The 27419-nt window shown below is 39.0% G+C and overlaps 1 protein-coding gene across 1 annotated transcript in view; it reads right to left on the bottom strand.

The window, feature by feature from the left end:
- Positions 1-27419, bottom strand: part of LOC126471289 (glutamate receptor-interacting protein 1) — a 445652-nt gene that overhangs the window by 354672 nt on the left and 63561 nt on the right. Inside the window, exon 2 of the mRNA XM_050099408.1 lies at positions 25218-25307. Within this exon, the coding sequence (XP_049955365.1) occupies positions 25218-25307 (90 nt within the window). The remainder of the gene's footprint in view (positions 1-25217; positions 25308-27419) is intronic.

Here is a 27419-nt window from a genome sequence, read left to right as displayed (position 1 = left end):
TAATAAAACAATAATAATTTTTACAAAATTGTTTTTCCCCCAATCCTGTCTTTCTTTTATTCAAATGTGATTTAAAGGTTTATATTGATGCTCAGTCACTTTACTTCAGTCTGTAATGTAAGTACAGGGTCTTATATCAAATAAAGTATTCTCATCACTATCCTATCCCAATAATACAATGAATTTTTTAGTTGTCCACATTGTACAACACTCACAGCACAAATTAAAATAGTTAATTCTGTAATACAGGTTATATAAAAAAATGATTTTCCTGTAGCAGATTTGCAACGCACAGAACCTGAGGAAAGGGGAGGTGCACATTTAAAGCAAGTATAAATATGACAACATGGAAGAAACAGCATCCCGATCTCTTCCTGAAAGAAAGTTTTACACAGGTGAGCATTTTCGAAAGTTCTCACAGTCAAATGCCATTCTCATGGACATTTAATATTAGTCACATCCTTTGCAGTAATTATTGCATCTTTGTTCTGACAAATACTTCCTATGAAATCTTTACCCTTCGCTAGAATCATAAACAAAAGCTGGGTTAAACCACAAAGCACATTCAACACATGGATTGTGCATTCCTGTCCTAGTTTTCAACCCTCCACCACAATGGAAACACAGTCTCACCTTCTCTATCAGTATAAAGGAATCCAGTTCCACATAGTTTCTCTTGACATTGTTTAATAGATAATGACCAGCCATCGCAGCATGCTAACCTCACCTCATATGTTCTATATTTAGTGTGATCTAACCCACTGTATCGCAGATTATGTGTTGAAATGCACAATGGCGTTGATTCAGGAGATGAATGCAGATGTATTTCCATCCTGTACAGGTTATCAATATCATCCATAAAACAGCTTGAGACATAATATCTGACTCATCCCAGGCCTATTTTCACAGGTTTACCTTCCCTAAACCCGAGACACCGATTATGTTACAGGAGTCTACTTTCAAAACTTCTTATACACTCTAATTATCAACAATGGAGACACTTCTTGTCACATGATCACGACATTACTTCTGGTCATGCCTTCTACATTGCTAGTAGGTGAAATCCAACCACATGTCCAGTCTAGTGTTCAGTGGAGAATCCACCTGCATAAGGTCCTAGGTTGGGTCTGTGGGTTGATCCACTAGTATCACATCTGGAATAGTGGTCAGAGGTGGATCCACTGGTTTTATGTCCAGCATAGCATTTGGAAGTGGATCCACCGGCATTACATTTGGTATTGTGTTTGAAGATGGATCAACCAATGTTAGGTCTGAGGTATGGTCTGAGGCCCTGCTCCCCCAGAACAAACAGCTACCCAAAATAATGTAATTTGGCTGGTGTTCATGACTGGATTGCCTCTACAACCAAATGTTTAAGGAATGACCAGACACATCATGAACATGTATTCATGAAATGTCACTGTGTTGTATCACAAGAATTTGTAAGCAAGTCTCTCTACCATAGAAGATCTCTTAGCCATTGGGAGGTAAATTTGTATAAGTAGGTCTCTGATGAGTCATATGTTATACTTCAAATTGTTTTTTGCAGGATATTCGTAACCCACACAGAATGGAAATGCATCTGCATTCAGGTATTTAATCAATGCCATTGTGCAATTGAATGCATAATGTGCATCTAGATATACTACGTGAAGCTTGATTCATTTATAATGGTGTGTGCAATGTGCTATGTGATATGTCAAGTGTTTATTTATGATTGTTGCAAAGGATAAAGATTTCGTGGGCAATATTTGTCAGAACCAAGATGCAACTGTTATTGGAAACGATGCAACTAATATTAAACTTCCATCAGAATGTCATGTGACTGTAAGAGCTTTCGACAATGGTCACCCATGTAAAATTTGCTTTTAGGAAGAGATGGGAGTGCTATTCCTTCCATGCAGGCATATTGCTACTTGCATTAAATGTGCGTCTCACCTTTTTCTCAGTTGTTACATGTTTGAAACCTGTTTCAGCAACATTTGGCATTTTTGATGTAATAAATCCGACATTGCTGAATCAACTATTTCAAACTACAATGTGATTGTTGTAAAAGGGGGAACAAATAAATTTTTTTGAGTGTAGTATGTGTGTGTTTTTTCTTCTTACGAAGTATATGCAGTCATCAAAGCTTAGCCAGTTGTGGGGAGGATAGTAATGGCAATACCCTTTTTATAAGCCCCTGCAATCACCATTCTGACTGAACTACAATGTCTGTGTATCTCTATATAATTTAAAAAAGAGAGAGAATTGGGGTGGGGAGGGGGGTGGATGAGCAATACTGGAAAAACGTTATTTTAATATATTTTTTTATGTATTGTTAGTATATGGCCACCAGACTACCATGACTACAGTACAGTAATTCTGTTTATTTCCTAAATAGATGAAGTCTTAATGTGATAGTTATAATTACATGATGACCTGAACACTTCCTTCAGAAAACAGCCCAAAATTAAAGAACCATGAGTTAGTACAATACCAGCATTTGTCAATGCCACAGCTACATGTAGACATCTAGCAGATTATGGATGTGGATACAATGCAAGTTTTTATTAGGATTTTTAACAAAATGGAGATATGTGACAACCTAACATTGAACAAAGACTTCTGTTTGCAAGAAAAGGTCAGCCAGGGAAACAGTAATCCTCCCTGGCTAAAGCACATTGTGTTAGCAGACTAAAAGCTACGATTTATAACTATAGAATGGGGTGTGCTTGTTTGACCTTGTGGAGCACTAAGAACACAATTTTTAGAAATACTCTATGAAGTGATCTGTGCTAATCACTTCCAAGCAGTGTAAATTATTAAACTGCTTATAAATCAGCTTCTGTGCTGTGTTCAACAGCATTCTACATTATCCACACATCTTAAGTATAAGAACCAAGATGTTGATCAGACTTAAACTATTTCCTATTAAAGATTTTGAGTATAAACATATATGTAGCTCTACTGTTATAACTTAATGGTTACATAGCTGCAGAAACATACACATAGTGACACCACTGGCTTACCTTGCAGACTAAGCAGCACTTATCAACAGACTTATTTTGATGTTTGCACCACACATAACTACTAACACCGAACATGGCCATGCTCATACTTCGATCTGTAATACTTTTATGCATCTCTCACACCATAATGATGATGTTAAGTTATGTCTCAGATATGAAAGTAATACATGAGATTACAGTAAATGATTGGAAATTATACATATATTGTAACATTTTGAAGAAAAAAATTAATCTTTTTACTTTTACACATACACACTTCTTAAAAATAGAGGAAAAGCGTAGTTATCAATTAACTTTTCATTAGATTTTCCATCATATATAGAGCAAACTGAATTATCAGTTTAAATTACAAAAACATAAGACATAAAACATATTTTTTTTCGATTGCATTTGTATATGTTATGCATTGTGTTTAATGCTTATATTTAATGTTTGCAACCAGTGAAAAATATGTTTCATGTTTTTATAATCTTACACCTTTATTATTTTGTGTTTCTCATGGTTCTGTAAATTTTGTTTAATGTTTTATGATTCCTTAAGGATTTTTATTTTCACTCTCATCGAGTTTCCAACAAAAAACTACTATTTTAATTAAAAACTTTTACTTTAATTAAAAAAGATTTGACTTCAAGTCCGCAGCCTCATGGCCAACTTTTTGTTGCCCATATGTAAACTTTTTCTGATGTCTTCCTGGGCATAGGAGTATGAATATTTTTTAGACATTGATGTTGTACTGCAGTTGTCAATTTCATACATGTTACAATATTTTTACAAAATTTTACCTGCCAAAAAATAAGAAGCTAAAAAATTAAGGTCAGCCAGTGAAAGTAGTAACTATTACAAATTATAGATGAAGAGAAATTAAATTAAAAAGGACAAAACTAGAAAGAGAGAAAAGAAAAACTAAAGAAGAATAATAAAATCCGTTTTCTGTAAATCTGAACAAATTTGTAGACTTCTACAGCTTCTTGTCCTTAAAAATCGTCTTCATAATATTTATCATTATTTATTTCGCTTTCTTTGCTAGAATTTGAATCATTTCCTTCCAAGTAACATTTGTTAATTGCGATAAGAATTTTTGTTATATATTTTCCTCTAGTGCATTTATTTAAATCTTTTCATTCTAGAAATACATATTTTTTCTTATTGTAAACAGTAATTGTAACACAAACAGTTTTAAGTAAAATTATATCTAAGCACTGTACTTAGTATTTCTCATCTAGTAAATGACTTTATTTTGCTCTCATATTTTGGCAATGCTTTTTATTCATGTAAAAAAAAACTATAATCGTACTATTAATATTAAAGTCTTCCTACACTGTAACTACAAATTTTCCAATTAATAAATAACATCAGTTAAAACAAATCGAGAACTAACTAGTCCTCAATATATTACATCTTGTGAAAAGGATGTAGTTATTTCTATAACCAAGGATACTATAAAAATAGAAAGGTTTCTATTTAGGGTATAATGTTTTCAGTACCACATTATCATGCAGAGGAGGGAGATTTAACTAATCCCTGGTATTTGTTTGGAGATTCTTATATTAATAAATGTACATAGATTTCAGTTGTGACTAATAAACAATATCTTTAAAGAAAATAATATAGTTATCCCAAAAAAATTCGAAACAACTAAAACAAATTTTGATATTTAGACAACAACCACCAATAATTCCTTGTATTTACTTCATGTTGTTTCAATTTTGTTTAATTAAACTTTAATCTTGTAATTTAGAATATTTTTTGGTTTGAATTTCTTCTTTCAATCAACAACTGGAACAAAAGCAATGCTGTATGATTTCGAGTTTAAGACTATATATTTCCCTTCATGGTAATTTTCAATAATAATGCTAGATAACTGGTTATAAGCCATCTTCGAGAGTTTATAGTCGTTTACAATCTTTTATTTTTATCTTTACTATTTTTCTCCTATTCTTATAGTATCGATTATTTCTTCATATTCAACTTTCTCCAATAAATCATTTTTGCTATCGAAAATAGATAGTTTTTTAATCAATTAGTCTCGGGAAAAAATTTCCATTAAAAGCAGGAAATCCAATGGTTGTTCTTTGGATGGTAAAATATTTCTAATTCATATTCAAAATTCTTATGTGGAATAGAAATAAAACAATCATTTTTAAGAATATTTTTAAGTTGATTAATTTCAGTAACTTTGTTTTTATTGGGAGCTTTAACAATATATGCAAATGTTTTGCCGTTATTTTCACACAAAACGCCAAAAAATTTAAATTAATTTTTATCATTTACAACAAAGTCATAATTCTATGAACATCACATGTGTCAAGGTCTATCCATTGTCATCAAGGTCTATCTATTGTCACTTGAATTAGTTTTTTTTTTTTTATTTGGTACTTCCTGTTTTTTACTCCTTATCTAAAATATTTTTCTGTTCTTCTAGTAAAATATTCTAGTTTTCTTTCTTATATACTTATGTATACTTGTTCTCATTGTTATTAGACTGTAAATAATCTACATTAATTGTTTTAACTTCTTTAATTGTATATCAGTAATGTTCATTGGATATCTTCATTTTTTTGTAGACAAAATTTAATAATATTCATTATGTTTGATTGATTTAAATTCTTTGATATTTGTATCTTTTGGTATTTTAGATAATGAACTATTAGGTTTAACAAATTATCCTGCCTTACATTTTATAATGCCTGTTTGTTTTACAGAAATTATGTCATTTATTTCTTTGTAAATTTCTATGAATTAATAAGCAAATAGTCGAAACTAAAATCAGGTGATAGACTTTTAATGAACTTTTCTTTTCCTTCTTTATTATCTGTTATAATTCTTATGTATATTCCTGTGATTTTTTGTGTTATTGTTACAAAAATAAACATATTTCAAGATTTTTTTGTAAATAAGAAACAATTATAATGAATTTGTTAATTTTTACCACATTTTACTTGGTGGAACAGAATAAACAGGAGCTTTCTCAAAATACTTACCATTTTTTATTAATTCTAAACAATCTGTGTATGGATCAAATTATTTTTTATTTGGAAGTCTGGGTGAATATAATTATAAATCATTAACTCTAATCTTGTAAATCCATTTTCTTTAGCTAATTTGGAAGAAAATATTTCCTTTGATGTTTTGTTTGGACAGCTTAGAAATATTACAATATGGTTAACAACTTGTTTAGAAATCACCGGATTCATTATGTGGCAAATAAATTCGCTTTAAAATTTTACTCTAGAATTAGAATATATCCATGGTAAACAGTCTTCTCCAATTGAATTATTGTTGTTTAGTATTGTTACTTTCCTTTTTTATATTTTCCATGCATCCAAAAATTATAATTATTTGTTAAATATGCGCACATTTATTCCTTGTTAAAAATAGCTGCAAAATCTTGTCTTGTCTAAATCTAATGAATAGTAATGTTCTTCTAAACTCTCTGGTAAATCTCTTAAAAGGGTATTTAAATTAACATCAGCTTATTCTATTATGTGGCAAATAGCAATAGGGTTTTTATATTTTTTAATAATTCTTATATCTTTGGTAATTTGTTTAATACCTTAAATATTTGTACATCATGTTTGCTGGAATAAATTTAGAAACTCTCGATCTTAAAAAACTGTTACAACTTTCACAAGTTTCTTTTGCAGAAGAAGTTGTCAACTTTTCTTTTTTCTTAAAAATCTATAGAATATGTAATTTTTTATCATAATATTATCAGAAAATAGTCCTGAAATTGGTTTAAATTGTTCTTATCTTTTTCTCTCCTCTTGTGCAAATAATATTGCCAATACCTCTAACAAGACTATTATCACTTGATGTTTTTGTACATGACCATAAGCCAAATCTTTCGTTAGTTTTGTTTTACTTCTAAAAAGTTATGCTACAGAATATTTTTTACTTGTAGCACACATTTTAATTTCAGCTTTCATTTATATAGGAAAATTTTCATTAGATTTGTAGGAAAATAGGAGGGATTGCCGATGTAAAATTTTTATTAAAATCCATAAAACATTCATAAAAATCTGATAAAAAAATTGCTAAAATTAATACCAATTTTACAGAAATTAATTAATTTGAGAAGGTAGCGGAAAGTAAAGTACTAATCTTACTCATAAGAGTGTATAATTTATTTAACCTGATGATTTAGATTTAGCTACATATGATGAAAAATCTAATAAAAAATTAGTTGACAACCATGTTGCAAAGTTATTCGATTTTGTCACTATAAAAAAGGAAAATAATATTTTATCTAAAACAGTTCAACCTTTTATTTCTTTGTCAGTTTTATTAAATTTAACTTTGTTTTTTCTGATAAAATTTATATGGAAGGACATATATTTCACAATTGTAAAATAAAATGAAATGAAGTACCTTACCCTTTAGAAATATTTGGAGGATTTTTTAAAAGATTATAAAGACGTTTAGGAAGGAGATTTAACTATAATTTTCACAAAATCTTCAAGTGCTGAAGCTTGTCTACTGGGATGAGCTCAATATAAAGAAAAGTAAACCTGTTGCAGAAAGCATGGAAGTCAGAGCTCCTATTGTTAAATATGAAGCTGAATATGAACTTGAATTAGAACAAGAAAAAACCCTAAAAAACCTACATCTTTCCATATAAACTATAGAAATCGCATTCAGTAAAATTTAATATGTCTTATTTTATTTTTACATAATAAACCACAAATACTTTCAAAGTCAAAAAAGGAGAGAATTTATCTTTTCTATTTCTTCCCAAATATCTGTATTGTTTGTCAAATGTTCTATTATTATTGTGGTTTAAAATAATAATTGCAAGTATTGCATGTAACTTGTCTCACTCTTGGCTTATGATTTCTCTCAACCAAAATATTTTTATCAGATTTGAATTCATCCAATTTGTTAGTCATATTTTACTTATTCTACTTTTATAAGATAGAATTTTGTTAAATTTTAAAAAAGGATAAAAACTAGTTTATATTTTTTAAAAATTATTATGTCTATTTTTTTATATTTATTTTCAAAATTTTTTTGAGTTAAAAATTTTTCATTAACTGGTATTATTCATTTTCATATTTAGTTAAAATTGATAATTTTGTCGATTTTCAAATCATTTTCATAGTGGATTAAAGTTATAATTTGATTCGTTTATTGTTTAGTTTTCTTCATGAATTTCGATGAAATTTATTTTTTACTCGTTTGAAAAAATTTGAGTTATAGTGGGTGGGGGTGGGGGTTGATCCATGGGAGGAGATGGAAACTGTGGACCTTCCCCACAGTTGGGTGAGTGGCCCAAATTTTCATCTTCTTTCATATGTAGTTATTCTTCTTCTTTCATCACAAGCTTTCGCCATAAGGCAATATTTACCAGATAATTGTCTTTTGTAAATGTTAAAGTTTTTGTGTATGTGATCATGCTCATATGTAGTCATCCAGTTCAATACCCTCACAAGCTTTATGGCACATTATACATGCCACCTCGCCATTCAATATTTTTTACACTATTGTTTAACTAGTGTAGTCTGTCTATGACAAAATACATAGTATCATATACACTTTGTATGTCTGAAGCACTTTGCTTTTTGTGGTGTCACTGCCAGACACCACACTTGCTAGGTGGTAGTTTTAAATCGGCCACGGTCCATTAGTACATGTCGGACCCGTGTGTCGCCACTGTGTGATCGCAGACCGAGCGCCACCACAAGGCAGGTCTCGAGATACGGAATAGCACTCGCCCCAGTTGTACGGACGACTTTGCTAGCGACTACACTGACGAAGCCTCGCTCCTTTGCCGAGCAGATAGTTAGAATAGCCTTCAGCTAAGTCCATGGCTACGACCTAGCAAGGCGCCATTAGCCTTACATAGCAATTGATACTTATCGTATAAAGCACGTCTCATCAAGAACGATGTATACAACAAGGATGGATTAAAGTTAAGTATTCCAAAAGCTACGTACTTTTCTTTATAGCATTCATTATGTATCCTGTTTCAGACCTATCTCTAGCCTGCGTGAGTTAACACGTGCCTTTCGGCTACTTCCGAGTGGCGTGGCTGTTAACCTACGCCACAACAGTTGGCGACGAGGCTTAAAAGGGTCTTGTTCTTTCTACTTGCTTACATTTACGTGTGTCATGGCTTCTCCAGATGTACTGTCCGAATTTTATCGCTTGCAGAATCAGCAGACGCAGGCATTATTGGATGCCCTTGGACAGCTCGTCCAGGGTCAACGTGCAATGCTAAACGATGTGGCGGCCGCCGCTTCACCGCTACCGCAGCCACAACATGCTGTTGCACCCCCATTCCGGCCATTTGACCCAGCTAAGGAAACATCATATGGCGACGAGTCAAAAAAGGCTCTGGAGACATGGGCGGAGTGGTCACGCCAGTTTGGATTTCGTCTCGCCGCCTACAGAATTCAAGGTAACGAGCGGCAGCCTCACTTATTGTCTAGTGTCGGCGTGCAAACGTACCGTGTGATAGTGAAATTATTTCCCCGACGCGACGTAGCAACTCTGTCCTATGAAGAAATTTTGTCGGCGTTAGATGCCTATTTCAAAGAAACAGTCAATGTAGTTGCAAAGAGGTATACTTTCCTTTGTACGAAACATATGGCCGGTCAGACTAATAGGGAGTGGATTGCAACATTGCAAGGCCTTACAAGGGATTGTGCTTTTGAGTGTGAATGTGGACTCCCTTATTCAGATACAATGGTACGTGATGCAATTGCACAGAACGTTTCTGATGTTCGTATATGGGAACAGATTTTGAAACTAGTTAATCCCTCCCTTCAACAAGTGATAGACATATTAGATAGACAAGACACACTTGACTTTGCACAGGAATCATTTGAAACTTCGCCAGCCGTGTGTCACATTAACCGGCCCGCCGGGCGCGCTGTACGGAACGATAAACAGCCCACGCGCTCGTCCGCGCAGCTGCCGCCTAGCTCTCCACGTGTGCCGCGCAAGCATACAAATGCAGTGAAATCATGCCCGCGGTGTGCAACTAGACATTTGCGTGACAATTGCCCGTCACGCCAAGCTATTTGTTTTTACTGTAATAAGAAAGGACATGTTCAAAGTGTTTGCCAGAAAAAGCTCAGATCAGACACTCTTAATCATTCCAGGCCCTTTGCTTCGCGCCGGAATCGAACCAAGAATACTCAGGCTCGTGAACCTTCACCCATGGACATTCATGTAGTTAATTCCACTCCGTCCAGTGCCACATTCTCTAACAGTGACTGTGTTCGTCCCACAAAAAGTGTGTGTCGACGTCGGCGGAAATCACGTCAATTAGCAAGTGATGCTGAACCTGTATCAGTTCAAATTGCACGAGACAGTCGCTCTTGTCGTTAGCAGGACAATACACTTTTTGTAGATTTCGACTTTAATGGCAAGGTCATACCATTCTAGCTCGATACCGGAGCTGTAGTTTCATTGATCAATCATGACACGTACAAACAACTGGGCAAACCTCCGTTGCGTGCCGCAATGTTCAGCTCACTAGTTATTCAGGACAGCATATCCCTGTGTTAGGACAGTGCACTCTTCTTGCAACATACAAGGGACAAACAACACTTGTGTCATTTTACGTTCTTCGTTCTTCTTCTGCAGTGAACTTGTTTGGTTTAGATTTATTTCAGTTGTTTAACTTGTCTATAGTCAATCAGGTACTATCAGTGAACCAGACTGTGCCTTCAGACAGTGTTTCTCGTCTATGTGAGGATAGAGCATTCGATTCTTCCGAACTTGCTTGCATGTTCACTGATTCGGAAACCGATGACGTAGTCGAATCGTTTCCGATTGATTTTCGTCGTGTAGCTACAGCCACAGCTGCTGACCCTGTCCTTGCTACCGTTTTGCGTTTTGTTGCTACGCAATGGCCCTTGTCAAAGTCACGGATAAAGGATCCGTTGGTTCGCCGATTTTTTGCTCACAAGGAGAGACTTTTTGTACGACGTGGTGTTTTGTTGTTGCGTTCTGATAATGATCAGTCCAGAGTCGTGGCCCCACGTTCGTTACAGTCCGCTGTCTTACGGCTTCTCCACCAAGGACATTGGGGTATAGTGCGAACGAAACAACTTGCTCGTCAGCACTGTACTTGGTTCGGAATCGATGCTGCAATTACGAATATGTGCTCTTCTTGCGTGGCGTGTGCCGAACAACAATCCGCACCGCCGCGGAAATTCTTTGCATGGCCCAAAGCCACTTCCCCTTGGCAACGCTTGCACATAGATTTTGCTGGTCCATTCTGGAATGCTCGATGGTTGGTTGTGGTCAATTCTTTCAGTAATTTTCCTTTTGTTGTCCGGATGTCTTCCACGACGTCATCTGCCACCATCCAAGCGTTGTCTACTATCTTTTGCATTGAAGGTCTTCCACTGACTATTGTTTCCGACAATGGCCCACAATTCATGTCCGCAGAATTTCAGTCATTCTGCAAGGCCAATGGTATTCAACATCTGACATCCACGCCGTTTTCGCCTCAGTCAAACGGTGCCGCTGAACGACTGGTCCGGACTTTCAAGTCACAGATGTTGAAGTTGAAAGAGTCGCATTCTCGGGAGGACGCGTTGTTGCTCTTTTTGTCTTCGTGTCGCTCTCAGCCCCGAGATGGTCGCTCGCCGGCTGCGTTGCTCCACGGTCGTCCTCATCGAACCTTGATGTCTTTGCTGCATCCGCCGCATCAGGTTCCTGTGCAGCGGCAAACTCCTGCTTTTGCTCCAGGCGATGTTGTATTCTATCGCATCTTTCGCGGTTCACGGCGTTGGCTCGCAGGGCGCATTCTTCGCTGCCTCGGCCGCGCGATGTATTTGGTTTTGGGGGCCTCTGGTGAGGTGCGTCGGCATCTCAATCAGCTGCGCCCCTGTCGTCGCCTGGGTTCTGCCGCTCCCCGTCTGCTTTCAGCGACGGTGCCGTCCGGTCAGCGCCCTGGGGACCCATCTACTGGCTCGCCTCATCCCCAGGTGATACCGACGCTGCCTTCCAATTTGCCCCATGGCGACGCGCTGCCGCCGCCGCCGCCGCCGCCGCCGCCGCTTGTTCTCCCGCCGGCGCCGCCCGCAGTGGACGCTTCGCTGCAACCGCCAAGCGCCTCCCTGGGTCACGCGCCGCCGATTGCTTCCCGTGACCAGGTGTCCTCCGCCATGGAACTCTTGCCCGCTCCGGACCACATGGCGTCTTCGCGCGTCGGGTACCCCGACGCAATGGAGGTCGACCCTTCGGCCCCTCCTGTCTCTTTACGGGCGCATACACCACATGTTGACGTGCACCCTGGACCAGGTTTTCAGGCGTTTCCTAGCTCCACTCGGATCGAATGGCCAGGTGCGGATGGCACAGCCTCGCCTGTTGTTAGGCTCCCCACCTCATCGCATACGTCAACATGGGGTCCTCCCCACAGCGGGCGGAAGCCTTATAACACGACCGTTCGCCGATTTGCGGGGGAGGAATGTGGTGTCACCGCCAGACACCACACTTGCTAGGTGGTAGTTTTAAATCGGCCGCGGTCCACTAGTACATGTCGGACCCGCGTGTCGCCACTGTGTCATCGCAGACCGAGCGCCACCACAAGGCAGGTCTCGAGATACGGAATAGCACTCGCCCCAGTTGTACGGCCGACTTTGCTAGCGACTACACTGACGAAGCCTCGCTCCTTTGCCGAGCAGATAGTTAGAATAGCCTTCAGCTAAGTCCATGGCTACGACCTAGCAAGGCGCCATTAGCCTTACATAGCAATTGATGCTTATCGTATAAAGCATGTCTCATCAAGAACGATGTATACAACAAGGATGGATTAAAGTTAAGTATTCCAAAAGCTACGTACTTTTCTTTATAGCATTCATTACGTATCCTGTTTCAGACCTATCTCTAGCCTGCGTGAGTTAACGCGTGCCTTTCGACTACTTCCGAGTGGCGTGGCTGTTAACCTACGCCACAACATTTTTCAAAACATACAGTATGTGCAGTCCAACTATTCAGTAGTTTCAGTGCTGTGCCACTGAACACTGTCACTATTGAGGTGGTAACATGATCACTGCTGGTGTTAACACCTCTGCTGGAGAAAACATTGATGACTATCTTATATGGGTTCTATTTTGTGGTGAGATAATTTTCGATGTGTGACAGATTTTCACACAGGTGTATCTTTTATTTCTTCGTTTTTGTACTGTCTCTAGTTCAACTACAATGGCAAACTCGAGGTATGACGCTATTCAAACACAGGTGCACTTCTATGTTCAAACAGTATAATAAAATGTACTAGTGAACGACGACTATGCTTTAACAGCTAACTAGATTCATGAATTGGTTTATATACACACAGCACCTCCCAACACCAGTTGATGTCTATGACTCGTCACAGCCCATAGCAGTCTTCAATGGTGGGAACGGCTATCGATTTGAAACCAGTAGGTCCAGAGTGGATAAGCTGGAGCTTGCTCAATCCTGTTCATAGAGGTTAATGGAATGGGAATATTGAGTTGAAACCAGTTGGTCCGTTGTGGACAGGTTTGATGGAATGGTGAAGCAGGCTTACTATTTCGAATTTGGAGGATCTAGGTTCTGTCACAGGAAAAAAAGTAAGTCATAGGCTAAAAACAGAGCTGAAATTGGATCATGAACTTCTTTTAGTAAAAAGGGAAATGGAAGGATGTGGGGCAAGGCTCTGTTAATAGTAAATGTGGTGTGTTTTATTTAGATTCTTGTAAGATAGGCCATTCTATAGTATAATCCTTTTAATGTGCTACAAGCAAGGAAAACGGTGGGATGAGGGGGCAATACTTCATAAATAATGAAGTGTTTGTGGTTCATTTCGATTCTTGTCAAGAAAGGGCATTCTGCAATATATGGGTCTTTTAAACATGACCGCACATGCGTCTGTGACTTGGGACTCAACGCGTTGTGTGTTTTGTAATGAGGGCACTGTCAGTGGGCACTTCACCAGCCAATCATTGATTCTTGTATGCAGTCACAATTATCAAAAACGTTGGAGTTAGAAGTATATATCGTTTTACTGTGCAAGGACGCAATATAGGTGCAACATTGAAGTACATACACAACGCCAAATTTCCCCCCTTGATACGTGTCTTGGGGTGGAGAGTAATGGCATGTCTGCAAAGCCTTCACGTCTCGCTTACTGTAATACACAAGTGACATTACCCATCTCTGATCGTGAATAAAAGCACGTTGCGTTTACATGTTCATCTACATCTAAATCTGTATTCCGTAAGCCAACTTATGGTGTTTCTCAGAGGGTATTTATGTACCAGTGTCACTTCTGTTCCTGTTCTCATCAAGAATTTTTCGCAGGAAGAACGATTTCTGGTAATCCTCTAATGGGCTCTGATGTCTGTAATTTTATCTTCATGGTGTTTCTCTACATATATATATATCAGGTAGCAATATTGCCTCTTCGTGGTACATAATCTCTCGGAACTTCAACAGTAGACGACACTGTAATGGAGAGCGTCTCTTACACAGAGCCTGCTACTAGAGTTGGCAGAGCATTGATGTGATGCTTTCACAGTTACTAAAGGATCCTGAAACAGAGTATGCTGCTTTTCTTTGGATCTTCTTTGTTTCTTCTATCAGTCCTACCTGGTATGGATCCCAGACTCACGAGCAATGTGTGTTGATTTGGTCGTGACTGACGCATAAGCAGGTGTATCAATATAAATGATTCAATCGCTAATATTGGAAGCTCTATGAGGACAGCTAGATTGGTTTCAGATTGATATACCTCACTCGAAAATTGACGCAAAAAATATCAGAAAAAGTCGATGTATTTCTTGTGAAACGCTACTTCGAAAATTTTAAGAAACTGCATTCAACGAGGAGTGAGGTACCATCGTATATCTAACACAGTGACTATAAGAGGGACTGGGGCATGTACAGATACATATAGACAATCAGTTTTTCCTCTATTATTGCGTGAGAGAAAATCGTTGATACTGGTACAACTTACCGTATGCCATGCACTATACAGTGGCTTGCAGAGTATTTGTTTCTATGAAGATAGACGCTGTTTTTTGAGGATCCATTGCCTACAAGACTCTCATATGTTCAAATGTGTGTGAATTCCTACGGAACCAAACTGCTGAGGTCATCCGTCCCTAGCCTTACACACTAGTTAAACTAACTTAAACTAACTTATGCACAGAACAACACACACACCCATGGCCGAGGGAGGACTCGAACCTCGGGCGGGAGGGACCGCGCAATCCGTGATATGGCGCCCTAGACCCCGCGGTCACTGCGCGCGGCATTGGTACAAAAACACTTGATAATTAAATGTAATGTACTGCATATTCATAGGGGATGGAACCCTGCCCTGTGCAGTTATGCTGTCGGTGTAGCAGCTATATAGTACCTAGGAGTAACTATGCAGAGTTATTAATAATGGTTAAATATCAGATGTGCTATCCACCACATCCCATAAGGTGTTACATATTTCATTTTCTATATAGCCAGTAGGATTGTCTCGAAAAGCTCTTGTCTTTCATTCATGGAATACCATTTAAGTTCCTACAAAACACATGTAGTTCACTTGCTGCAATACACGAGTGTGATTATATATCTCCAGTCACAACAATAATGTTAGCATTTTCGAAATTTAGTGAAGGAAAGCCAATTGCCCTATCGGATGTGCCCGAACTTGAAGGTGAAATGTGAGCTACTACCGAGTACAAATTATCTTTTATAACATATGACAGTTATCTGCTATCACGTAGAAGTCATATGAACCAGCCAATGTCGTAGTTGTGGAAGGAATTTACGACTATCGAAAAATAATAATGCATTAGTATGCTGTTGGACGATTGCCAAATTGTAAGGAAAAATTACAGTAAGAGAACTGCTCATGAGAATAAGTAAATTTCATTTAAAAATCAAAGACTAAAGTTGAATATGCTGTACATTACGAAGACTGTAGTTCTATTGGAATATTTGTTAATGACAAGGATAAAGGGAAAGCAGCTCCACACAGTGATACTCTAAAAGGCAGCTGATAGGTGCAGTGTACATAATCTCTTATAACACAGATTTGCATCCGAGAATATTATGGAACATCTATTTGGATCTACGTAAAAAGAGGGGGGGATGGTTATGAAGTATCAGCACTGTGCAGTCCCTCCATAGGTCTTAAGAAGGAAGCAGCATAAACTGGTCTTGTTCGTACAAAAACGTTTATACCACAGAGATTAAGAAAATTATGCATTCTATGAAGTAGACTTCGCTCACAGTAAGATCCGTGCCTAAAGACTGGAAAATTGCTCAAGTCAAACCAATACCCAAAAAGGGAAGTTGGAGTAATCCGCTGAATTACAGGCCCATGTCACTAACGTCGATCTGCAGTAAGGTATTGGAACATATCCTATGTTCAAACATTATGAAGTACCTCGAAGAAAACCATTTATTGCCACATAGTCAGCACGGATTCAGAAAATATCGTTCTTGTGAAACACAACTAGCTCTTTATACTCATGAAGTAATGAGTGCTATTGATAGGGGACGTCAAATTGATTCCATATTTTTAGATTTTCAGAAGGCTTTCGACAACGTTCCTCACAAGCGTCTTCTCACCAGACTGCGTGTCTATGAAGTATCGCCTCAGTTGTGCCGCTGGATTCGTGATTTCCTGTCAGAAAGGCCACAGTTCGTAGTAATAGACGGAAAGTCATCGAGTAAAACAGAAGTAATATCCGGCGTTCCCCAAGGTAGCGTTCCTGTTCTTGATCTTGTTCTTGATCTATATTAACGATATAGGAGACAATCTGAGTAGCAGTCTTCGTTGTTTGCAGATGATGCAGTCATTTGCCGTCTTGTAAAGTCATAAGATGACCAAAATGAATAGCAAAATGATTTAGATTAGATATTTATATGGTGCGAAAAGTGGCAATTGACCCTGAATAAAGAAAAGTGTGAAGTTATTCACATGAGTACTAAAAGAAATCCACTAAATTTCGATTACGTGGTAAGTCACACAAATCTTAAGACTGCAAATTCAACTAAATTCTTAGGGACTACAATTACAAATAACCTAAATTGGGACGATCACATAGATAATGTTGTGGGTAGAGCAAACCAAAGACTGCGATACACTGGCAGCATACTTAGAAGGTGCAACAGGTCTACTAAAGAGACTGCATACACCACGCACGCTTGTCCGCCCTATTCTGAAGTACTGCTGTGCGGTGTGGGGTCCTCATCTGGTCGGAGTGACGGATGACATCGAAAAAGTACAAAGAAGGGCAGCTCGTTTTGTATTACCGCGAAATAGGGGAGATAGTGCCACAGGCATGATACGTGAATTGGAGTGGCAATCGTTAAAACAAAAGCGTTTTTCGTTGCGACGGGATCTGTTCATGAAATTTCAATCACTAGTTTTCTCCTACGATTGCGAAAATATTCTGTTGGCGCCCACCTACATAGGGAGAAATGATCATCACGTTAAAATTAGAGAAATCAGGGATCGCACAGAAAAATTTAAGTGCTCGTTTTTCCCTCGCGACGTTCGAGAGTGGAACGGTAGAGAGACAGCTTGAAGGTGGTTCATTGAACCGTCCTCCAGGCACTTAATTGTGAATAGCAGAGTAATCACTTAGATGTAGAAGCAAGTCTCTATTAAATAATTACTTCTAGGTTCCTGCAAGAGATGATGAGATTTGTGCTACACTACCAAAACTCCAATATCGAAGTCGTTCGACTCTCGAACAGCACATGGAGAAAATCAGCAATGTCTATATTAAACCTTTAAACCTTCCGCATATCCCATTTTCCTGTGTGTAATATTGCTAAGCGATGCATATCTCGAAGTATTAAATCCACTTATCGAACCCATATAAATCAATGTATGTACCACATAACAGTGTTCATGGCAGAAGGTGCTAGGTAGGAATTTTAAAGGTTTTCCATCCTATACGCTGAATAGTGATTATATTCACGTCCTCTAATCTCACTTATGCCTATGGCCTCTATGTGAGATATACGATGGTGGTAGTAGTATTATCATGCAGTCTACCTCAAATGCCCATTCTCTAAAATTACCCAATAGAGATTCCTGAGACCTAAGTTGTTGTTCTTCGATGGAATCCTATTTACTGTGGATATGAGGAACCAGCCCAGCGATCCATATGCAAATGTCCTGAGAACTCACACACTAGTTTGCCTAACAGACAAATGGTCACAAATCCCTCAATTATATGTAAAAAATACGATGTGTGATTTGCTGGTAGGCACTCCTCATGTTACTGTATGCTAATAGGTGTCCAGAATGTAGGTGCATATCGTTTAGATGGAAGCAACATCTCCAATAGGTTTTGTTAAGCATTATACATCATTCTTGGAGTATTGGCATTCGTTTCAGATGCTGCCTCAGGCTGGTCCCTGCAGCAGCTTGCATGGCAGAGTACAACAAAAACGTATCTGTCCCTGCTGCCAATGGATGGAGACCTGTTTATGCAGTGGCCTCTCTGAGGTTCCTCCTTTCACGCTATTAAAATCATTCCAGGCTCCATCACCAACTTGTACAGACACAATGTCTGCAGTGGCTGCTGGTTGTTATAGCTGGCACAGCAGCAGCATTGGTGGTGGCAGTGGCGTCCTGACTGCACGAACTGATGTCTATATGGGTCGCGTCAGCTGGTGCAGAAGGACCAGACCACAAAAGGTACCTTCCCGATACTGTTACTGTCTTATCCTAGAGGAGGCGTTAGTGGCGCAAGTATGGCGACTTGTTTAAACATGGGATATTACTGAATCTAGTGATGTCTTTTGTGTGTTTTTACTTGCTTACATCCCTGCAGCAACGTTCCTACTTGGGTTTTATTGGATTTTCCGCCATTATTTACAAGTCTATTATAAGCTTATAGTGTCAGACTCCTCTTAGACAGCCTGATAGTGATATCATTGTGTGAAGGCCATTTGTTTTGAGTCATAAATTCTAGTAGGTGCAGTGCGAAGTGTTTTAAGTAACTGATAATGTGAGCACTAGTTATTTCGAATGTGATAGTCGGTTTTTATCTGTCTGGAGCTGATAGCTGATCTCTGATGATGTTTCACGGTGATGTTGATAGGTCGGCGTGCAGAGCATGAATTCCAAGTCCGTCTCATGACGGCTACCATTCGCAAACGAGTTGTCGGGGTAAACCACCACTATTTTGGAGTTGTGGGTAAACGTCTTAGGTAGCCATTCAGTAATTCAGTCTGCCGCCATCAGCCAATTGGCCTAGAGGAGTGAGGAAGGCTGGGGGTCATAAATTAAGACGTTTCAGATTAGGCTAAAAGTATCTGGTCATGAATTAGACTTACATAAACATAAGTTAAGAGAAATGTGACTGGTCATGAATTACACTGATGCAAACATCAGTGCGCAATTGTACTGTTTGTTTATATAACGAGGCTAGCCCAAGTGGGCGGTTTGTTTACACTGAGAGAACAATGGACCCATTGTTCTTGGACCTGTTCAGCAATACTACTCGTGAGCTGTACCATACTTACTTTTCAATTAATCTCAGATCTGTGCAAGTTGTCGAACTTCTTCTGTTTACAGTATTTTGTCTTGCTCTTGTTCCATTATGTTACAAGTGTTTATTGAAAAGGGGGGAGGGTCATGAGAACGATGACTGTCTCCCAAAGAACACTTTAGTAAAGGTGTTTATATTTTCAGACATATCGATTTCCAAATTTCTCAGCTAAATTTCAAAGAATATGGAAGCATTTAATGTGCTTCGAAAATAGCAAGATATTTTAGCAATTATAAAAAGTACCTAAGTGAGGATAGTTTTGAGCTTTTTTTAATGGGTTTGGCCACTTGCATGGGATTCCAGCTAAGTAAAGGCAATCATTCACAGACTACCTTCTCCCGCTGCGATCCCTGAATTTAAGTGGAGAGACGAAAAGAAATAACTAATCGAAATATTGATACTTGTAGGTGCATCCTTCGATTCCGTGTTCTTCAAATTATAATGTCAAAATTGGGTGAGTTTATTGCTATTACAGTTCTTAAATCTCTTACAAGATACAAGTACTTCTAAAATTTTCGAAAGAATGATTTTCAAAGCCCGTATTTTTATGAACCGCAATGTCTTGGAAGTTATGCTAACGCTAGTAGTAAGCCTGAGTAAACAAATTATTGTTGTATGACATTATGATATATATTTGTATATTTTATTGTTGTTATTATTAAATTTCAAAGCATCTGTGGCATTTTAAAAATGGAGTGCCAGGAGATTATATTGTGTGGTTGAGGAGGAGGGAGAGGAGGAGAGTAGACAGTAACAAACTGTGACTCCCTCAAAATCTGAACCTTGGAGCTGTACCTGTTTTGATGCTATAGGTTCTTTCAGTAGATACCGTTGATACTGCACGACACAGCATTTGAATGTCTGTTTCTTGTTTGTAATTCCATGCTGGTAAAAACTACAATGCAATGAAAGAGTTTTTAGAAAAACTTATGATTGAAAGAGATGCGAATAACAACGGCTAAAAGTAAAAATATCGCATTCATTCCACTATAGTACAGTCGCAAAACCTGCATTTGGTGAAGCCGCCACGAGGTGCAATAACAACTTTATACGTCATGGCGTAGAACAGTACAGGCATTGAATGTTTTCTAGAATTAGTAAAGAGCTGTTGTGTGGGAATTGATAGTTTCAGAACATTGTTCTAGCTAGTACAATGTGTTTGCCTTACATGCTGATTTGATCAGAGAACGCCGTGCACTGGTACCTCAGGGGAAGGCACTGTTCATTTGTTTGCCGAGAGACCATACAACATTTGTGTTCAGTCGGCGATGCGTCTTACGTACGAGCAGGCCAAGGAAGAAGCAGGAGGCGTTACGTGGGGCAAAAGGCTTCTGTCTTTCAGAGACTCGCCGCTAGAACGTGGTTCCGTCAAGAAGGTCACTGCTGATTTCTTCAGCAATACATGTCTAACTGTGCTAAAGCGTTATCTAATGACCTCACTGTCGATCGGACGTTAATCAGAGTCTCCCCTTCCCTACCTACAATGCAAGATTTATTACATTTACGGTGGGCCACATTTTGTGTTATCTGTTACATAATATACTGAAATCACTATCTATGTGAAACACCCTTACAAGACAAACTTAATTTTTTCTGTTCCTGGGATGAACGATATAACGTTGTCGAAGTCTTGAGACTCCGTTAATGCTGTAGGCGCTCGATGTGCTGGGTTTGGACATGCTACCACGTTTCAGTCTAACCAACAGCTCGAACTACCACAGTTCATAGACCTAAGGTGATGAGATAACGAAGGGAAGGGAAGAGGCCGCGAATGAACGGACCTAGCACCACAATATCAAGTGTGTGACATGACGTTAGATCTCCCTGTGAGGTAAATAATGATTTGCAGTAGACAATTTTGATGCCGATATTTGATAATCTATGTCAGTAGCCACTACGCTCCAATAAACATACCAGACATTTATTACGTACGCTGGTAAGGGATGCTATGGCCATAATTACACAAGAGGCTTCTGATCATGTTAAACTAGTGAAATATTGTCCTTTTTAATTTTGAACAGAAATTTAGGTCATTGTTATAATTAACTAGTTAATATTAAACACATTAAACTCTTTCTCGATACAGTGCCTTCCTTGTTTTGGGATATGAACGTCTTTCTAGATGACTGGAGGAAGCAGAGCCATTTAAGGTCAGATACACTGCGGCCAGTTTAACTGCTCGAATAATGTAACTTTTTACCGTCAACGAGTAAGACAAAAATCCTAAAATACCCAATAAAGTATCGTTCGTCTTTTAGAAAGGACGCATTTTGATGTCGATAATGCTTTACAGAGTTTAGGTTCATCATGTTACTCAGGTATTTTACGCGGCCTGTGCTCTAAGTGATATAACTTATTTCATCTGCAAATAAAGTATGTGCTACACACAGACAAATTATACATATTTTTACACATTAGACAATGTATTTTTGACCATTTGAGTTCTTCTTCAAGTGTTGCCCGTCCACTTGCACAATTTTTTGGGGCTCTTATGTGGATCGGATCAAATGGTTCAAATGGCTCTGAGCACTATGGGACTTAACATCTGAGGCCATCAGTCCCCTAGAACTTAGAACTACATAAACCTAACTAACCTAAGGACATCACACACATCCATGCCCGAGGCAGGATTCGAACCTGCGACCGTAGCGGTCGCGCTGTTCCAGACTGTAGCGCCTAGAACCGTTCGGCCAATAGGGATCGGATTTGTGGAATTAAGCATTACTGTTACGAAAACTTTTTGTGTTTAATCTTAGAAAACGAGAATAGTGATTAAAACCAAACAAAAAGACATGAGAAGTAAAACACTTCTTACGTTTGCGAAGGTGGATTGAATCATATGTAGCACCTCATACACCGTACTCAAAATGCAGAAGTTTATTTTCCGAGTCAAATAGTTCACAGTCTATATTAGGACATAAATGTAAATTTTCATTCGATATTACATTTCTCTATGTGTTAATATACTCATGGCTACATCTCTTACCAATGGAACAATTCAGCTACTTCCTATTATTGAAGAATTGCTAATTTTCCGCTTCTCTCATAGTTTTCGTGAGTGCTGAGTAACTGTTTTTTTTTTTAATTACATCTGAATCTCACTGTGACCTCCATGGGGTCTGAGCAGCAAGTGCTAGCCGTGAGTGGGAGTCTGGCCTCAGGAATAGGTGGAAGTTGATTCCTATGTTTGTACTCCATAGTTGTAGGGTACAAACACATGTCTGATGATAGTAAATGTAACAAGAAAATTGCATTCAAACAATTAATACACACACAGCAGTACTATGTGGCGTTCGAATAAAAGGGTAGCTGAGAATTCGAAAACGGCTGAGCTGGCATTATGGCCTAGCAGCCAAATGACATGTGAAAATGTTTCATTTGAATACGTTGAATTCAATTATGTTCTGCAAAAGAAAACAGTTTTATTCGTGATTTACCTACTTATCAGTTACATGTCAACTGCAGAGTTTACTTCATTATGGACAGCAAGGCAACAGTGGACTCATTTTCCGGTGGAGTTTGTTTCATATACCTAAGCACTAAACCAAGGACGGATTGTTATCCGCCATGCTGCTAATACAATATTGCGTAAGTGTTCCAATGGGTTATCTGATGTTATCTCTAAAAACGAACGATCAAAATCATCATAAATCTTCACTTCTTACGCATCCATAACGGTCGTATTTTTAGTAACGATACATACTTGTCTTTGCTATGAAAGTTATAAGGCAGCCATAGTTCCAGTTTCCTCTTTCAAACATGTGGGAACTTGATTATGCACTGACGGAAAAAAATCCCAACACTAAGAAATAATTAATGTAAACTAATAAAATTCCGGAAATACGTGTTTCTAGGTAACATATTTAAGAGATTAACGTTACAAGTGCACAGCTTAATGTAAGCCTGAGAAAAGCTACTGCAAATGTGAAATTCTGGTACATTAATAACTGGTGTAAACACCAGAATGTTGAATGTAAGCATGCAAATATGCATGCCTTGTGTCGTACAGGTGCCAGATGTTAGTTTGTGGGATGCAGTTCGATGCGTGTTGCACTTGGTCGGTCAGTACAGGGACGGTTAATGCTTGCTGCGGATGACGCTGCAGTTGTCGCCCGAAGATTTCCCATACCTGCTGAATTGGAGACAGATCTGGTGATCAAGTAAGCTAAGGCACGTCGACACTCTGTAGAGAATGTTGGGTTACAACAGCAGTATGTGCGTGAGTGTTATCCAGTTTGAAGACGCCCACTGGAATCCTGTTCATAAACGGCAGTACAACAGGTAGAATCACCAGACTAACGTACACATTTGCAGTCAGGGTGTGTGGGATAACCACGTGAGTGCTCCTACTGTCATACGAAATCGCACCCCAGACCATAACTTCAGGTGTAGGTTCAGTGTGTCTAGGCTGACAGTTTGGCTGTAGGCACGGTCATGGTCTCCTCCTCAACAACACGCGGCCAATACTGGTATGGTGCCATGTACTGATACCACCTCATTGGCCTAAAAAGAAATTTGCTGAAACCAAAGGTGCGTGCCCATTGAGCCACTCTTTCAGTGGCTCCGTACCATGAGCGCACTCTGCCGCCTTGATATAGGACGGTCGGTGGCAGCCACATAGCACACTCATACTTGGAGACACTTTGCTACGTCACACTGTAAAGACATCACCTAGAAGTGGCTCTGACACCATTGTTCGTGCTTTAGTTCAGAGAGCCTCTGTCTTGTTGACACTGAGTGCTGGGCTCTGTCTCTTGCTGCATTATTTGTTATTATTCGGACAAACTCAAGATAAGTAAATCGTCTGTTTACAGTGTTAAATTGGTCGCATCATTTCTGCTCCTGCAAGCTTTCCTATGATGACAATTGTCGCACCACTCTGACGCCTAGCTCTGCTTACCGTTGTGTACGAAGCTGTACACAACAACTGGAACTGTGGCAGGATCGGCTTTCATCAGAAAACACAACAGACCTCAACTGCGCCCTATAATGAGCTCTCTCTTGACACTACTGAAGTCACGAACGGCGGTGGTTTGGGGTCAGTGAAATGCACGCTACAGGGCGTCTGGTCCGGAGCTATCCTTGAAGTAACAGATTTGTAACAGTTCTTTGTGTCACTGTGGTGCCAATTACTGCTCGACTGCTGCTAGGAATGCAGTACGATACACGCCAGCCATATGCCGAACATGACGGTCTTCCCTCTCGGTAGGACCACGTGGCCATCCAGAGCCCTGTCTTCTTGCTACCGTACATTCCCATGACCACCGCTCCCAGCTATCATGTACAGTGGCTACATGCCTGCCAGGTCTTTCTGCAGTATCGTCGAAGGGACATCCAGCCTCTCTTATTCCTATTACACGATCTAGTTCTAAGTCAATGAGCTGTTAACAATGGCATATTCGTCATCTCAAAGGTAACTAACGCTCACGACTGTTACAATTTGTATTTAACGGCAACCTGATTTGTATCCTCATAATGCCCCTACCAGCGTCACTTTTACGCGACTGGTGCGAAATTTCAATAGGCGTCATCTCTGGTATGTAGAAACACGCCTACCAACCTTCGTTTACCTCGCACAACACCTTCTTGCTGTTGGGATTTTTTTCCCGTCAATGTATATTTTACATGTTGTTTTCAGTACTTAGTAAAACATATTAATCATCCTTTAATGAAACGAGTCTGTTCATTTGATTACAGTATATGCACTTACCTCTTGAGTAGTCTATGTCAACTTCTTCTACACTGCCGATTTCTGCTGTGCCATTGTTCATACCTCCGCACAGTACTGGTTCCACTCCACCTGTAAATGAACACATACCACTGCAGAGGCAGTACTGTTCTTTTTTCCATTTATGTAAAATAATTGCTGATTTACATAAGAACATACATTGAAGGCAGACTCATGCTTACGAATGAGGGTCGGAGGCAATGCGAGAATCTCACATTTTTGTCCTGGGCAAGACTGATCGTGATGGTTTCCCCTTTGCCTTCTTCCGCCCTCTTGTGAATGTGTGGATAATTAGAGTGAGTTGTTGAGCAGTTTACTGTGGTGTTATTGTGGATTATAATTGAATGAACGAAAGGGAGCGGGTTACATCTGATGGCAGGATATAACTAACTTCTCGGGAACAGCAACAATGTGGCCGCTTAACTTACCGGACGAATCACCAATAAAAATGAAACGTGCCCTCATTCCACATGTCATTACGGAGAGATCTTGAATTTAATGCAAGATATAGTTGCACAGTCTGTTGGACAAGAACTGTAGATTACAACCACAGGTGAACTTCTTGCGAAAATACTTGTAATACTGCGTATAAAAATTGCTTCCGGACCCAGGTTTGAAACACTTATCTTCAGATCGAGAACCACTGCAAGGGATGCGTTAGCGAACTTGGTTGTGAGGGAAATAAGTTCTCAGTTATCCGTTTCTAATCTGCAGCTTCATGAGAACAATATCTAAAGTGAATACAGTTCATGATTAAATGATGCACAAACTTATCTCCGTCGTTATTCGGACACAAAGAGGACGTATTATTAGTTTTATGATTTTTTTGTTGACGTTGAGCAACACACATGGCTTTGCTTCTATATTTTTTGTATCACTGATAGTTCATACAAATCCACGCACACAAAATATTACAATCTTCAAATGGTGCGACGCCATAACGTAGTTCAGAAAGCTATCAGTAGTCCACATGTGACCAGAAGGTCAACCGTTGGTTATTCACAGACTTGTGAGTTGCTACTGCTTCACATAATAGACACGTTGTTAGTCGTCTGTCTTATGTGAAGAACAATAATACAGTTATCACAAGGATCGACCTGAAGACATATTTCTTACATTGAAAATAAACTTCTGTCTCCGTCATCGGAGCACCGAAGTGGACGGAGGTGATGAGAAGTGTTGCAAGGGCTTGTGTTTGGAGCGACCTACCGCATCTGCCACCTCTCGTCACCTCGTCTTTGAAGTCTGTACCCCATTCTTATTTGCGTCTACTCATATCGCAGTCTGTAAAATCTGTCAAACTGACGTTAGACACACACCAACACTTTCTGCAGAACGGAGGAAGAGGAATGCCTTTAGGCTCCTCAGTGTCTCAGGCGAATCATGTTTCCGTTGGTAGTGTTTGAAGCATTATTACTGTCACTGGTCGAAAGATACTCCTGAAAATATTTGCCGTATTCAATATTTCAGCTCTGTCTTATGTGTACTTTGCTCAGTGACTACCCTGTCTTCGTAAACGCTTGCTGGACTTGGTCTGCTGGTTGGAAATTACGTGACATAGCCTGGGAGCAAATACTCATCAGCTAGAGTGAAGACACGTAGTCCATGAGGTGCGAAAAGATATGTTCGTAAAAGGCGATTGGGATGCTGAGATATCAGAAGGTATTTTATATTCTGGGCATCTACAGCTGTTGAAGGGCATGATGTTAAGAAGAATTCCGTTGACAGCTGGTAAAAGTGTTGTTTTATTGATACACAAACGGTTTCGCGGCCTAAAGCCTACATGGTAAAGAGTGATTTACAGTGTCTAAACTTGATGGATGTTAAAATTAATAAAGGTAATAACTAGAAGATCATAGGTGTACCCACTGTTCTTAGTCAAGATATATTATTCAGTGAATATTGACTACTTTACATTGGTGAATGTAGGGAGACATAGACGTGATCCATAAATTTCGTAACAATTGCTAGTGGGTGGATCTGTTTTGTAAAAAAAAATTGGATTTTCAATAAAAAAAATGCACGGTACTAACGTGATTAGTCGGGGCACAATGCAGATTACTGTGTCTGATGGTATAAGGTGACACTTTCTTACCCGTGTGACAGCTTGGCAAACTGTTATTGGGCAGAGTAGATGTGGCCCGCAGAAACGGTTAAGACGCTCGAAAAGCTGGAGGTCAATGT

This window comes from Schistocerca serialis, chromosome 3 (assembly GCF_023864345.2).
Source record: "Schistocerca serialis cubense isolate TAMUIC-IGC-003099 chromosome 3, iqSchSeri2.2, whole genome shotgun sequence".
NCBI lineage: Eukaryota > Metazoa > Arthropoda > Insecta > Orthoptera > Acrididae > Schistocerca > Schistocerca serialis.
The sequence above is the reverse complement of the archived record's forward strand: the minus strand, read 5'-3'. Positions and strand labels throughout refer to the sequence as shown.